Genomic DNA, 15,412 nt, shown 5'->3' on the forward strand with positions numbered 1-15,412 from the left:
CCATAATGTGCTTTCAAACTTTTGGCATTATCTGTTGTATCTGCCAATTCTCAGGTCCAAAAAGATTAAATTGACAAGCACCCCTCCTCCCCCCTCCCCAGCTCCCAACATCCCACATCAATTCAGCTTCGTGCTGAGTAAAGCAGGTGAGTTGCTATTACATCCAGTACCACTGTGGACCACTGATAGACAAACTGTGTCTACAATATGGTAGAATACAACATTCTTCAGGGTAGAGGTTACATTCTTTACTGCTGCTTTGGTTAATACTCAGCTTTATGAGAATATTATTTTTATTCATTAAATCATCTTGATATGCATAATATTTAGGTTTTGGTGGAGTAAATGTGTTGCTTCTTTACCACAGTAATTCACAGTAGAACAAAGACACTAAAGTCTGCCCTGAGGACCAATAAAGACTGTATAATTAGAATAATTACAGAACTGGAGAAGTCATTTGGCACTTATTGAATGTTTTAAGAACACATCATGCAAAATAGGTCACATAGAATTTTTTAATCCACAACACAATATTAACTTTGCTCACATTAATTATGTATTTATTCCAAGCTCAATGTGGCTCATTACAAGTAATGCAGGAGACCTTATTGTTGATTTGCCAAACCTGACATTATGTACCCTGACACTTGAGAACATTTACTAGGCATTGTACAAACACAGAAGACATGAGACAAAATGACTTCTAATCTAAATGCATACATCTTTAAATAGTAATCAATTGGATTTTACACATGACTGAACTGTTTAAGCATTATCTCTATCTCAAAAGCTGACTAGGTATTAAGATAAGATACTGAAGCAAATAGTATTTAATGGATGACAAATTGACTTTCAATAGCGTCTGACTCAGGAGATCATGCAGAGAACATTTTCTCCTCTATGTTTAATTAGATTACATTGAATCTAAACAGCTTTCACTGCTCTGCCGTTTTTTTCTTTTGAAATGTAAAGAATTTTGTCCTAATTTCTAATAGCTTTTTGTCATTGTACCCTAATTCTCAATACACAGTATTGCTCAATGCAGATACACAAAATGGGCTATGTGAGGTAAGCTGGCTAAGCTCTCGTACAATTATGGAGAAGAGAATATTGAACCTGTTTCATTTCAGCCTTATCCACTTTAATATCTCAATGTATCTCAATGATGCAAACAAAACTGTTTAATTAAAATAAATAAATAATGATGTTCTCATGCTTTACTGTACATTGAGAAGCAGCTTTAAAAACAGGAACAATAAAGATGGTTTGAAATGTTTGAAAGAAAAACACGTAAAGCAACATGAATACCAGAACATGAATACCTGACAACCTTCCTATTGGTCTAATTGGTATAGATCTACTTATAGATTGCCTTACTCTCTTCCTGGTTGTCAGGAAGGAGATGATACAGTAGGGTGAAAGGAAGAAGGCAGTGCTGTGATCAGCCAAGCTGACAGAAAAGGACCACCACATCAGGTACATGATCTGGACCCCTCCCTCTCCACATCTCCAACCCTAACCATGATAATGACCACATTTTCATGTTGGAGTAAATATGGTCGAGTCCTGTGGTTTGAAGTGGTTGACAGTAGCTGGCTGTTGTTTACCCCAGATCAGTTTACTGTGTAAAAGAAAAGATGTCTGATACCAGGAGGACAAGTCATCTGCTCTCTAACAATTTCCTCTTTAGAAATAATTTGGATATTTTCCCTCTCTGCTTTGGAGAATGACAGTAAACAACAGGGTGCAGCTATGCCTTGATACTGTAATTATCAGTGAAAGGAAAATGAAGAGAGAAACTGCACATCCTCTAAGTGTCTTTGTAGATGGGTTTCTTTGTGTCAACTGCAAGATCATAGGGTAATGTCCTTGTCAACTATGTAATACAGTACGTTGCATATTACAGACAAAGTTATATGGATTTTACTGCAAGGAAAACAACCAACTTGTGCTCCTATCTGCAAATTTGCTCACCTCTCACCCATTTCAGACTATATGATGGCTTTGGAGTGAACTGTGTGCGATCTCTCCATAAAAATGTCCCCATGCGCTTGTTGTGCTGTCTGCCTTCCATTTGCATGCAATTTTTCTTTTCAGCCTTATCACCAAACAGTGTGCTGTGAGGTGGAAGTGCTCTGCTCCCTTCGTTTCAGAGGATGGACCCAGGCTTTATCACAAGGTAATTCTCCCACTCTCACTAGCCCATCTTGAATTATTTAACTGTTATTCCCATTCTAACCCAGAGAGGGAAACACAACAGAAAAAGCTTAAAAAACACTAATTTACATCAATTTATTCAATCTTAATTACATGTGTTTGCCAAGCTGGGAAATAGTGTTACTGTGTCATTAAATAGAAAAGGCAATGAATGAATCATTGACAATCTGCTAAATCAAATAGGGGTGAGGTTCAGGTGTGGAAATACTAATTGAATTGAAGGTTTATTCAGCAAGCCCTTATCATTTATAAGAACTATGGGCATTTTCAGGAAAGTCAATCTCTGGGGGCACACTATAATCTCCTGGTCATGCTTCAGCAACAGGCTATTATGATTCAGTAATTATACACAGTATTAAATACTGCTGAGTTCAGAATTAAATGTGTGTTTTATTTCCCCCCCAACAAATTGCAATAGTGGGGAGTAACGTTTATAAGGTCCATGATTATGAGAGGATGAAAAGCATAACTTTGTGTGCTCAATGGACTGTAGGCTTACACACTATCTACAGATGATAACTTTTCCCTTAACTTATTCATATAATTCATTGCTATTTGCGTGTTTGTGTCATAAAATGAGATGCTCTTCAGAATGATTCGCGCGGTTCACTGCTGGAATGTTATCTAAGGCAATGACAGCCCCACAATAGGAGCACACCATAGTGTTGAGAGACGCGGACACTTTCAGTTAAGGCAGCAGCTTGTCTCTCTCAGAAGCGTCATCGCGCGCTTGTCAATCAACGGCCGGTCCTTTTGACGCGCATCATCTCCACCTGATCATCAGGTTTCCTCCAGGTTGAGATAATGAGCGGTCTTTCAGTGCCGAGGGCACCATTTCCCGGACACAATGATACAACATTATTCTCGCTCGTTTAGGCTTATTACATTTGAAAACGTATATCACACCAACTGAGAGAAAACGACAGCAGTCAATGGAGCTGTATTTCCCTTCTAAATAGCGCATCCTATTGAGTTCATCCAATGTCATTCAATCACAACTTTTTTTCTTAATTAATTGTTCTCATGCATGATTTATAGCACATTATCGCAACGTATCTCATCAACCCCTCTCCTTGTATTACTGTTGATTTCAACATTGTAATGGCTGATGGGATGTGCCGGACATGAGAGTTTTCATGAGAATTAATTGAAATTGATGTTAAGACTTTACATAGGACACATCATTTATATGCAACAATAATAATGATAATGATACTACTACTACTACTACTACTACTACTACAAATACTACTACTACTAATAATAATAATAAAGAAATTACAGGAGGAATAAGACTTAATATTGCCACTGTTAAGTATCTTACCAGCTGAGGTGTCAGAAATTCCGACTCAGCCTACAAGTGCAAATCATTCTTGAAAGACGACTTTATATTTAATTCAATTTAGCATTAATTCATACACTATATCAAATAAAACCCAATGACTGTAAATCGGCATTGTAAATTGTTTGATGCAGCCTTCTTTTCACTTTTTCATTTTAATAATTATGCACAACAGAGAAGGTGCGGGAACAAACCACTTAAACATACAATTTACTCAACGAGGGTTTCAGATAACTGTAATTGCTTAGTTGAATATTCGACAACCTCATTTCGATTGTCGATTCGCCGCCCTTGGGAAAGTCTTTTGAAGTGAAAGTGAAAGGGAAATTCAGGAAAATAATTAATTTCACCAAGCACGTTTAGAGACACTCTACCCTCCTCTATATTTAGGCATATTTATGACAAAATGCTTTTGCACAATATAAGAAAATTAAAAAAGACATTCTTTACCACGTTATCTTGCGTCTAGACGTGTAACATTTCTGTAATACCAGTGCCACCCATGGAGCAAGGGACAGGCAGTAGCCTACCATTCAGGAAGAGATTAAATGACAATATTAGGCTACTGTAAATGTAAGAGCCAGTGCATAGTAGACTATAACAGTAGGCTATTTAGATCAAATAACAAGTAAAGACAATAGTTATTTAGAAATAAAATAGTGTGCAGTCGGGGAAGAGGGAGAGAAAGAGGAGCGAGAGAAAGGGAGAGAGAGAGAGTATAGCCTATTCACGTTTCCATGATCTTTCCCCTGTCATTGGGCGTCATATGCAATCAATTGTTTTAAAACAAACCTTTTATTTCATTTATTGAAACCTCATGCTTTTAGTGATCTTAAATTTACTGTACGTCTTGGGCTGAATTTTCTACATACTTGGGGAATTACTAAAGCTAGGCCTAGACAACACTTCTCAGGAACCGTCCACTTTTGGTTGCAAGCCATGTATATGTCCCTGAATATGTCTAACTATACTAAAATGATTACTTAAATAAAAAAAGTTTGCCTTACTAATAATATTACTAATTTATTATAATATAATAATATATCGTGATAAATGATCCTTATGATAATATGCTTTAAAGAACTGTACAATTAATTTAACTATAAAGGGCACATAGGATATCATATAGCCAAGGATATGGTGATGCGTTTTCCTCGGAGTCCCTAGTCCTCCGCGCGCTCAGGGTGGGATTAAAAGAGCGCTCAGTGTGTGTTAGACATACTGCGCATGCTCCTGGGGCACTTTCACTACCTGCCTCTGAAAACCTTATTTCACATGGGGCAGCCCGGAGTTATCAACCATTTGCGTAAACGCTGGATTCAAGTGCTGAGTGGCGGTTAACAGTCTCTGGCGATAGCAGCAAAACAAGATAAGAACTACAGCGCTAGATATATTGCCTTCTGTCTTCTATGCTATATTGTCCTCGTCGGATATCAACATGCATCAGAGAACCTAACTTTTATAGAGTTTCTCATCAGAATTCTGCGCATTGCTCTTTTCAAAACGGATATCTTACAACGGTGTGATGAAGCACTGATATTTTACGTAAGTAAAGGAAATATACTATTTGAAGCATTTTATCTCACACAATAATATTTCTCTGCTAAATATATTTTAATTGGAATACTTAATTGTATTATATATGTAGGCCTATGTAACTTTTTACCGTGTGTTAGGCAAACTGAGGCTTTACTGTCACTAAATACTAGAAAGAGACTTGACATATTGTCTGTGATATTTACCTTTTCAGACCAAAAGTATTTTGTACCAACATGTCTAAACCAATGGATCACGTAAAACGCCCGATGAATGCCTTCATGGTTTGGTCCAGAGCGCAGAGAAGAAAAATGGCTCAGGAGAACCCAAAAATGCACAACTCCGAGATCAGCAAGAGATTGGGAGCGGAGTGGAAACTTCTCACCGAGTCAGAGAAAAGGCCATTCATTGACGAAGCTAAACGACTGAGAGCCATGCACATGAAGGAACACCCTGACTATAAATACAGACCTAGGCGGAAGCCAAAGACTCTGATGAAAAAAGACAAGTTTGCCTTCCCAGTCCCCTACAATCTTGGGGAGCACGACGCGCTTAAAGTTAGCGGTCTATCTCATGGAGCACTTCACGAGTCCCTATTAGGGAACCCAGACAAGGCAGCAGCGGCAGCGGCGGCCGCAGCAGCGAGAGTCTTCTTCAACCCGTCCATGACCACGAACCCCTATTCATTTTTTGACCTCGGGTCGAAGATGTCAGAGCTTTCCTCGCCATCGTTTCCTTACCCATCTCTGGGGTACCCTGGTGGCACGGCTTTCTCTGGAACTGGCGGTGTTGGTGGAACACACACCCACACTCACTCTCATCCAGCCCCGGGCAACCCAGGCTACATGATCCCCTGTAACTGTACGGGCTGGCCCTCTGCGGGTCTTCAGCCACCGCTAGCCTACATCCTGCTGCCTGGCATGGGCAAACCTCAACTTGACTACCCTGCATATGCAGCGGCATTATGATAGGCTATATCGGATTTAGGAGACGTTTAAATGTGAAGAAAAAAAATATTCATGCAAGAGTTTATTATGCATGCACAAACTTGTACATGTGATGAAGTGCTCGTTGTCTCAGATATCACATGTGTATGTATATTGATTAATGCCTTTATCTAAGGTAATTCTTATATAGAGAACTCTCTAAACTAATATTCAGCCATCACCGGGCAAATCCCAGAGGGATAGAACAAAAGGATGGCAGAAATACTGAACTGGGGAGGAAAGGGTATGAGACCTATTTGCCCGTGTCAATGTGAATACTCATTTGAAAGGTACCATATTTGATTTATATCTGTTGCAAATGCACCTGCTTTATTTGTTGTTATCAAGTAGTCCTAGCTTACTGCGTCCCACAACAAATCAGATATAGGTAAACATGAACTGGCCATAATTTTCTAAATATATTGTATCTGATAATTCAATATTGTTTAAGGAGTCTTATCACTGGCTATTATGATTTATATTGTTGGTCAAGAAGGATTGGTAATTGTTTGTCCGTCTGGCTACACTCATGTTGCTTTCTTGTTTCAATCAGAATGACATAAGCCTGTAAATGTGTACAGATAAATGATGCTAATAGTTAATTTGCCATTAGGCTAGTGCTTGAGATAGGGCCTGGAACTGACTGGGTTGTTTGACTAGAAATCCAGTGTATATTTTGAGTTTTTAAACACTGTTTTATAGATGTCTGTAATATTTATTGTTTAGTGGAATGATTATGGTGACCCTGTCGATTGAACAGAGGACATACCTTGTCCTGTAACATTTTCACAGGAAATAGGAATTGCTTATAGGATGTAATTTATTTAAAAGTATGACCAGCTCAAAAGTTTTTTAATTCGACTACAATCGTTCGCCTTTCTTTCAACATTGGCAAAACACAAAATTATCACTGATCATTTTTGTTTCTTGAGACCTCTGCATTTACGTGCATAAGGAGCATCATTCGTTTTTACTAACTCTTAATGAAGTTGTCTGTTTTGTGTTTTATTTAACACCACTTACATGTACTTTAAACTCTTAAATGCTATTCTTTTCATTTGTTGAACAAAGGATTATAATAAAGCGTATGCGGACAAACATAAATCATCGCTGTAGTTCTTGTTGAATTGCTAACAAGATTTGTATCTGAATTGCCCTGACGTGGTCAGTCCAGGTGAAGTGTAAGGTATCCTCCAAAGGCCGCTTTTGTTGGTGCTGTGAATAGCATTACTTGGAAATCTAAATCAACCCATTGTAATCAAGAGCCAAAACCTGATTTATCGCAATTTTAATCGTGAGTAGGAAGGAAGATACAACTGAGTGGGTTTCTTTTAAGCCCTCTATTCCCAGTAAAAAGGGAGCTCTTTGGGCCTGTAGAACAGGCATCTCTTTGAGGTTTAAAACAGGGCTGAATTAGGTCTAAGTGCCAGCGTCCAATTACAAAACACAACTAACAGCATTGTATTTAATGTATTTTTCTTATTCAATGAAAATACTTCAATATTCTTAGCTATGGCACAGTTTATCACCTCTGCTGTGTGTGTGGTGTGTGTGCGTGTGCGTGTGCGTGTGCCTGTGTCGGGGATATCTGAATTTATGCTCATTATGACATGTAATACATTGGACATGTTATTCAAGCAAACTACCCCTCATAGATAACATTAAGAAGTTAATTCATATGGATCAGAGCGATTATGCAAAACTAATTTAGACTGTCCAGGGATAATTATCTCCGACACGGTTAATTAAACCCTTTCACCACTCTGGATTCTCTATTGTAACACCCCGATCACTTCTCTCCACGGAACTTCCTACTGCGTCCTGGAAATAACGCGCCATTGAGCTTGTTTCATGCAGTATAAAACAAAAAAATAACAAACATTTATCCTCTCATTTATTTCTGCACATTTGAAAACAAACGAAGTCAATGCTTCACGGGGGACTTTTATCTGTATCTTTGGTCCCCATTCTGACACCAATATTTTATAACTTGCTGCTTGGCCTTGTTAGATAATAGGCCTACACGTCAATAGCCTAGAGTATAGGCTATTGTGTGATTTTATTTCGAAAACAGAAAGGATATCTTTTGATTATTGTTTTCTTGAAAGTTAGGCTATCACTTGATTGTTTTTGGTTTGAAATAAGATATTCTGAAAGTGTAGCCAACAGTTTGCTGACCAAAACTCCTGAGAAGGTCGCCAGGTTGATAAAAGAGCGCGCATTACCAGCTCTGTGACCATTTCCCTCTCTTTCTTTGCCCTTTTATTATATTTTACTTAAGGAAAGGGGGAAGAAACCTGAAAGAACTTTTTCTTCACTGGGAGCGTTTAGACGGTCGAGGAGGTTTTGTCTGGGAACAAAACGTGGGTTGGGAGGTTTTTGTGAGAGTGTTGTTTGTTGAAGTGGAGCTCAGCAAAAAGCGGCTGCTTTCCCTCATTGCGATGAAAGCAATCAGTGGTATTTGGAAAACTGTTAGCATTGTGCACTTCTTCTGTGTCCATTGTGGAGGATTTCTTTTCACAAGGTTTTTTTCAGCCGATCCAGCTGGCCGGAGTGAATAGCACTGCGATGTGTACACGCTTTGTCCCACCAAGCCCTTCAAGTAGCCCACTTTGAATGGAGTGAGTTGACACTGCATGACAGTGAAACAACACAATAAAAAATACATGAGCACATGAATAGAAGCAGGAGCATAAATAAATAAAATGGGTGGCCAAAACTGGATAAACTGAATGACAAAACGGTGAAAGAGGAACAAAAATATATTTAACACGCTAGATTAGCATTAGAATGCAATCTACAAGGCAGAACAATTGATGAATAGGTTATCCGGCAAAGAAAGAAATGGACTAAATGCCTTTTGAATAGATATGCTTTTTCTCCATGGAAGAAAACTGGACTCAATGGGAAAGGTGGAGATGCAACTATGCAAATAACTAGGAGGAAACTTTTTTTTCCTAGAACATGTTTTTCCAGAGTTGATTCCAAAATAGGCAAGTCATAGAATTACAGACTTTCAGGACTGAACTCCCTGAATGTGAGTGCCAGTGTTGAAAAGGGCTAAACATTTTAAACAATCATGCTCATAAACAAGATTGGATTTCATTATAATTTCATTTTCTAAAAATGTCTTAAAACTGAATGCACAAAGACTGACTGAGGATCTTTCTCAAATCCCTCAATCACAGCTCAAAATTGTATTTAATGTCTCTGATTGCTCCAGTATAACCAAACTCAGCCTCATAGCCAAAACCATGGCCACCAAAACACCATCTATCATGCAGGCTCACACTTGTAGAATCCAGAATGGCTGCGGCGGTATGTCTGTTATGTGACAGTCCAAAAACACATTGTATGGTGTACAGCATAAATCAAGGTTTGACCATATTTTTTTGAAATGGCATGATGTGGACATGTGAACTGAGGGAAGTGTTTGAGATGGCCATCCCTGTCTGTCAAATTCATCCCATGGGGAATGAAGGGTTTTAGTTTGACCCTGCTGAGGTGAATATGGCCAACAGGTCAGCATGGAAGGAAACGGCTTGTCTCAGCTTGTCTGCAGTTGATTATGCTATTACACTTTTCGTCCAGACTTCCATCTACCAGTATAATTCTATTCAGGTCTGAAACTAAATATTGTAATACCCCGCTGTAAATAAACTGCATGATTCTCTAACTAAGTCACGTGTCAAACCCGAGAGTCTGCGGGTTTTCACTCCTCCCTTGTACTTGACTGATCAATAAGGTCACTGATTAGTTAGGAACTCCTCTCACCTGGGGGTCTAGGTCTTAATTGGACACAACATTAAAAAGAAATAATGAAAACCAGCATACACTCGGTCCTCCATGGAATGAGTTTGACACCCATTTCTCTAAGTGAACAGTGGTCATGCAGCCTTGTGGCAATACAACCTTTCTGTCGTGTGCTGTAATTGGCAGATGGTCACTTGCGTGTAGATAAGGGAAATTAAAATGGAACTAGGGCCTGGATTCAATCAGATCAAGCGTTAACCAGAAGTGGAACTGAGTTGGAGCTGTCAAATCGGTGAGCAGCTGCTCTTGTGATCATTGTGTCGAAGCCACACCCATCTCACTAGCGTTAGAAGTTCAGAATGAAAAAGTGTAGGTTATATATATATATATAGTTTTGGCAAGTCGGTTAGGACATCTACTTTGTGCATGACACAAGTAATTTTTCCAACAATTGTTTACAGACAGATTATTTCACTTATAATTCACTGTATCACAATTCCAGTGGGTCAGAAGTTTACATACACTAAGTTGACTGTGCCTTTAAACAGCTTGGAAAATTGGCTTTAGAAGCTTCTGATAGGCTAATTGACATCATTTGAGTCAATTGGAGGTGTACCTGTGGATGTATTTCAAGGCCTACCTTCAAACTCAGTGTCTCTTTGCTTGACATCATGGGAAAATCAAAAGAAATCAGCCAAGACCTCAGAAAAAAAATTGTAGACCTCCACAAGTCTGGTTCATTCTTGGGAGCAATTTCCAAACGCCTGTAGGTACCACGTTCATCTGTACAAACAATAGTACGCAAGTATAAACACCATAGGACCACGCAGCCGTCATACCGCTCAGGAAGGAGACGCGTTCTGTCTCCTAGAGATGAACGTACTTTGGTACGAAAAGTGCAAATCAATACCAGAACAACAGCAAAGGACCTTGTGAAGATGCTGGAGGAAACAGGTACAAAAGTATCTATATCCTCAGTAAAACGAGTCCTATATCGACATAACCTGAAAGGCCGCTCAGCAAGGAAGAAGCCACTGCTCCAAAACCACCATAAAAAAGCCAGACTACGGTTTGCAACTGCACATGGGGACAAAGATCATACTTTTTGGAGAAATGTCCTCTGGTCTGATGAAACAAAAATATAACTATTTGGCCATAATGACCATCGTTATGTTTGGAGGAAAAAGGGGGGGCTTGCAAGCCGAAGAACACCATCCCAACCGTGAAGCACGGGGGTGGCAGCATCATGCTGTGGGGATGCTTTGCTGCAGGAGGGACTGGTGCACTTCACAAAATAGATGGCATTATGAGGAAATAAAATTATGTGGATATATTGAAGCAACATCTCAAGACATCAGTCAGGAAGTTAAAGCTTGGTCGCAAATGGGTCTTCCAAATGGACAATGACCCCAAGCATACTTCCAAAGTTGTGGCAAAATGGCTTAAGGACAACAAAGTCAAGATATTGGAGTGGCCATCACAAAGCCCTGACCTCAATCCTATAGAACATTTGTGGGCAGAACTGAAAAAGCATGTGCGAGCAAGGAGGCCTACAAACCTGACTCAGTTACACCAGCTCTGTCAGGAGGAATGTGCCAAAATTCATCCAACTTATTGTGGGAAGCTTGTGGAAGGCTACCCAAAACGTTTGACCCAAGTTAAACAATTTAAAGGCAATGCTACCAAATACTAATTGAGTGTATGAAACTTCTGACCCACTGGGAATGTGATGAAAGAAATAAAAGCTGAAATAAATTATTCTCTCTACTATTATTCTGACATTTCACATTCTTAAAATAAAGTGGTGATCCTAACTGACCTAAGACATGGAATTTTTACTAGGATTAAATGTCAGGAATTGTGAAAAACTGAGTTTAAATGTATTTGGCTAAGATGTATGTAAAACTCAGACTTCAACTGTATATAATGACTCTCAAATTTAAAATAATTAAACAAAATAATGAAGATTTATATTAGCCCATGCTCAGTCATAGGGTTGCAAAATTCTGGGAAATTTCAATAAAATTCCCTGGTTTTCCTGAATTCCCGAAATCCCAGTTGGAGGATTCCCGGAAGCAGGAAATCCGAAATCCCTCAACCAGGATTTCTGGAAAACCAGCGAATGTATTGAAAGTTCCCTGAACTTTGCACCCCCTACTCAAATCAAATAAAAGTTTATTGGTCATGTACACATTTTTGCAGATGTTATTGCAGATGCAGTGAAATGCATGTTTCTAGATTAAAAATATTTTTTTCTCTTACATCTATACACAATACCCCATAATGACAAAGTGAAAACATGTTTTTAGAAATTGTAGCACATTTAATAAGAATGAAATCCAGAAATATCTAATTTGCATAAGTATTCTCACCCCTGAGTCAATACATGGTTAGAATCACCTTTGGCAGCGATTACAGCTGTGAGTCTTTCAGGGTAAGTCTCTAAGAGCTTTGCACAAGGATTGTACAACATTTGCACATTATTCTTTTTAAAATTCTTCAAGCTCTGTCAAGTTGTTTGTTGAACATTGCTAGACAGCCATTTTCAAGTCTTGCCATAGATTTTCAAGCCGATTTAAGTGAAAACTGTAACTAGGGCACTCAGGAACATTCAATGTCATCTTGCTAAGCAACTCGTGTATATTTGGCCTTGTGTTTTAGGTTATTGTCCTGCTGAAAGGTGAATTTGTCTGTTGGAAAGCAGACTGAACCAGGTTTTCCTCTAGGATTTTGCCTGTGCTTAGCGCTATTCCGTTTATTTTTATCCTAAAAAACGTCCTAGTCCTTGCCGATGACAAGCATAACCATAACATGATGCAGCCACCACCATGCTTGAAAATATGAAGAGTGGTACTCAGTGATGTGTTGTGTTGGATTTGCCCCAAACATAACACATTGTATTCAGGACATACAGTTAATTTCTATGCCACATTTATTTGCAGTTTTACTTTAGTGTCTTATTGCAAACATGATGCATGTTTTGGAATACTTTTGTTCTGTACATGCTTCCTTCTTTTCACTTTGTTATTTAGGTTAGTATTGTGGAGTAATGAGAATGTTGTTGATCCATCCTTAGTTGTCTCCTATCACAGCCATTCAACTCTGCAACTGTTTTAAAGTCACTATTGGCCTCATGGTGAAATCCCTGAGTGGTTCCATTCCTCTCCGGCAACTGAGTTAAGAAGGACGCCTGTATCTTTGTATTGACTGAAAAGTATGAAAATGTATGCACTCACTAACTGTAAGTCGCTCTGGATAAGAGCGTCTGCTAAATGACTAAAATGTAAAATGTAAATGTATTGATGCACCATCCAAAGTATAATTAATAACTTCAACCTGCTCAAAGGGATATTCGATGTCTGCTTTTTTATTTTTAATGATCTTCCAATAGGTGCCCTTCATTGCAAGGCATTGGAAAACCTCCCTGGTCTTTGTGTTTGAAATTCACTGCTCGACTAAGAGACCTTACATATAATTGTATGTTTGGGGTACAGAGATGAGGTAGTCATTCAAAAATAATGTTAAACACCATTTTTTAAATTAAACTACTATTATATATGATGAGCCATGACTAGAATACAGTATACACACACACTATATATACAAAAGCATGTGGACACCCCTTCAAATCAGTGGATTCCGCTATTTCAGCCACACCCGTTGCTGACAGGTGTATAAATCCGATGACACAGCCATGCAATCGCCATAGACAAACATTGGCAGTAGAATGGCCTTACTGAAGAGATCAGTGACTTTCAACTTCGCACCGTCATAGGATGCCACCTTTCCAACAAGTCAGTTCGTCAAATTTCTGCCCTGCTAGAGCTGCCCTGGTCAACTGTAAGTGCTGTTATTGTGAAGTGGAAACGTCTAGGAGCAACAACGGCTCAGCCGCGAAGTGGTAGGCCACACAAGCTCACAGAACGGGACCGCCGAGTGCTGAAGCGCGTACCGCATAAAAAATAGTCTGTCCTCGGTTACAACACTCACTACCAAGTTCTAAACTGCCTCTGGAAGCAACGTCAGCACAATAACTGTTCGTCGGGAGCTTCATGAAATGGGTTTCCATGGCCAAGCAGCTGCACACAAGCCTAAGATCACCATGAAAATGCCAAGCGTCAGCTGGAGTGGTGTAAAGCTTGCCACCATTGGACTCTGATGCAGTGGAAACGCATTCTCTGGAGTGATGAATCATGCTTCACCATCTGGGAGTCCGATGGACGAATCTGGGTTTGGCGGATGCCAGGATAATGCTACCTGTCCCAATGCATAGTGCCAACTGTGAAGTTTGGTGGAGGAGGAATAATGGTCTGGGGCTGTTTTTCATGGTTCCAGTGAAGGGAAATCTTAACGCTACAGCATACAATGACATTCTAGATGATTCTGTGTTTCCAATGCCCCGTGCACAAAGCGGGGTCCATATAGAAATGGTTTGTTGAGATCGGTGTGGAAGAACTTGACTGGCCTGCACAGAACTCTGACCTCAACCCCATCGAACACCTTTGAGATTAATTGTAACGCCGAATGCGAGCTTAATTGCCCAACATCAGTGCCCGACCTCACTAATGCTCTTGTGGCTGAATGGAAGGAAGTTCCAGCAGCAGTGTTCCAACATCTAGTGGAAAGCCTTCCCAGAAGAGTAGAGGCTTTTATAGCAGCAAAGGGGGGTTCAACTCCATATTAATGCCCATGATTTTGGAATGAGATGTTCGACTAGCACATGTCCACATACTTTTGGTCATGTAGTGTAGGCGGTGCAGTTGCTGTACCAGACAGTGATACAGCCAGACAGAATGCTCTCGATGGTGCATCTGTAGAAGTTTGTGAGGATCTTAGGAACCAAGTTGTCCATGTGGATGGGGGTGTGCTCTCTCTGCTGTCTCCTGTAGTCCACGATCAGCTCCTTCGTTTTGTTAAATTTGAGGGAGAGGTTATTTTCCTGGCACCACTCCGCCAGGGCTCTCACCACCTCCCTGTTGGCTGTCTCATCGTTGTTGGTAATCAGGCCTACCACTGTTGTGTTGATAGCGAACTTGATGATTGAGTTGGAGATGTGCATGGTCATGCAGTCATGGGCGACCAGGGAGTACAGGAGGGGGCTGAGCACACACCCCTGTGGGGCCCCTGTGTTGAGGATCAGCGTGGCGGAGGTGTTGTTGCCTACCTTCACCACCTGGGGTCTGCCTGTCAGGAAGTCTAGGACCCAGTTGCACAGGGTGGGTTTCAGACCCAGGGCCCTGAGCTTAGTGATGAGCTTGGAGGTCACTATGTTGTTGAAGGCTGAGCTGTATTCGAGGAACAGCATTCTTACATACTGTAGGTATTCCTCTTGTCCAGGTGGGATAGAGCAGTGTTCAGTGCAATGGCTATTGCATCATCTGTGGATCTGTTGGGGCGGTATGAAAATTGTAGTGGGTCTAGGGTGTCAGGTAAGGTGGAGGTGATCCTTAACTAGCCTCTCAAAGTACTTCATGATGACAGAAGTGAGTGCTACGGGGCGATAGTCATTTAGTTCAGTTACCTTCGCTTTCTTGGGCACAGGAATAATGGTGAACATCAAGTGGGGACAACAGACTGG

The 15,412-nt window shown here is 40.1% G+C and overlaps 1 protein-coding gene across 1 annotated transcript; it reads left to right on the top strand.

Moving 5' to 3' along the window:
• Positions 1-4,830: 4,830 nt before the first annotated feature.
• sox21b (SRY-box transcription factor 21b) lies at positions 4,831-6,100 on the top strand. The gene is made up of 2 exons (XM_041844259.1): positions 4,831-5,104; positions 5,310-6,100. The coding sequence occupies exon 2, from the start codon at positions 5,332-5,334 to the stop codon at positions 6,061-6,063; it is 732 nt and encodes a 243-aa protein (XP_041700193.1). The 5' UTR covers positions 4,831-5,104; positions 5,310-5,331; the 3' UTR covers positions 6,064-6,100.
• Positions 6,101-15,412: the final 9,312 nt, after the last annotated feature.

Source organism: Coregonus clupeaformis, chromosome 23 (genome assembly GCF_020615455.1).
Source record: "Coregonus clupeaformis isolate EN_2021a chromosome 23, ASM2061545v1, whole genome shotgun sequence".
Taxonomy (NCBI): domain Eukaryota; kingdom Metazoa; phylum Chordata; class Actinopteri; order Salmoniformes; family Salmonidae; genus Coregonus; species Coregonus clupeaformis.

Bases quoted from the DNA above. Each gene is read 5' to 3' on its own strand.
- sox21b (XM_041844259.1), top strand. From the start codon at position 5,332: ATGTCTAAACCAATGGATCACGTAAAACGCCCGATGAATGCCTTCATG.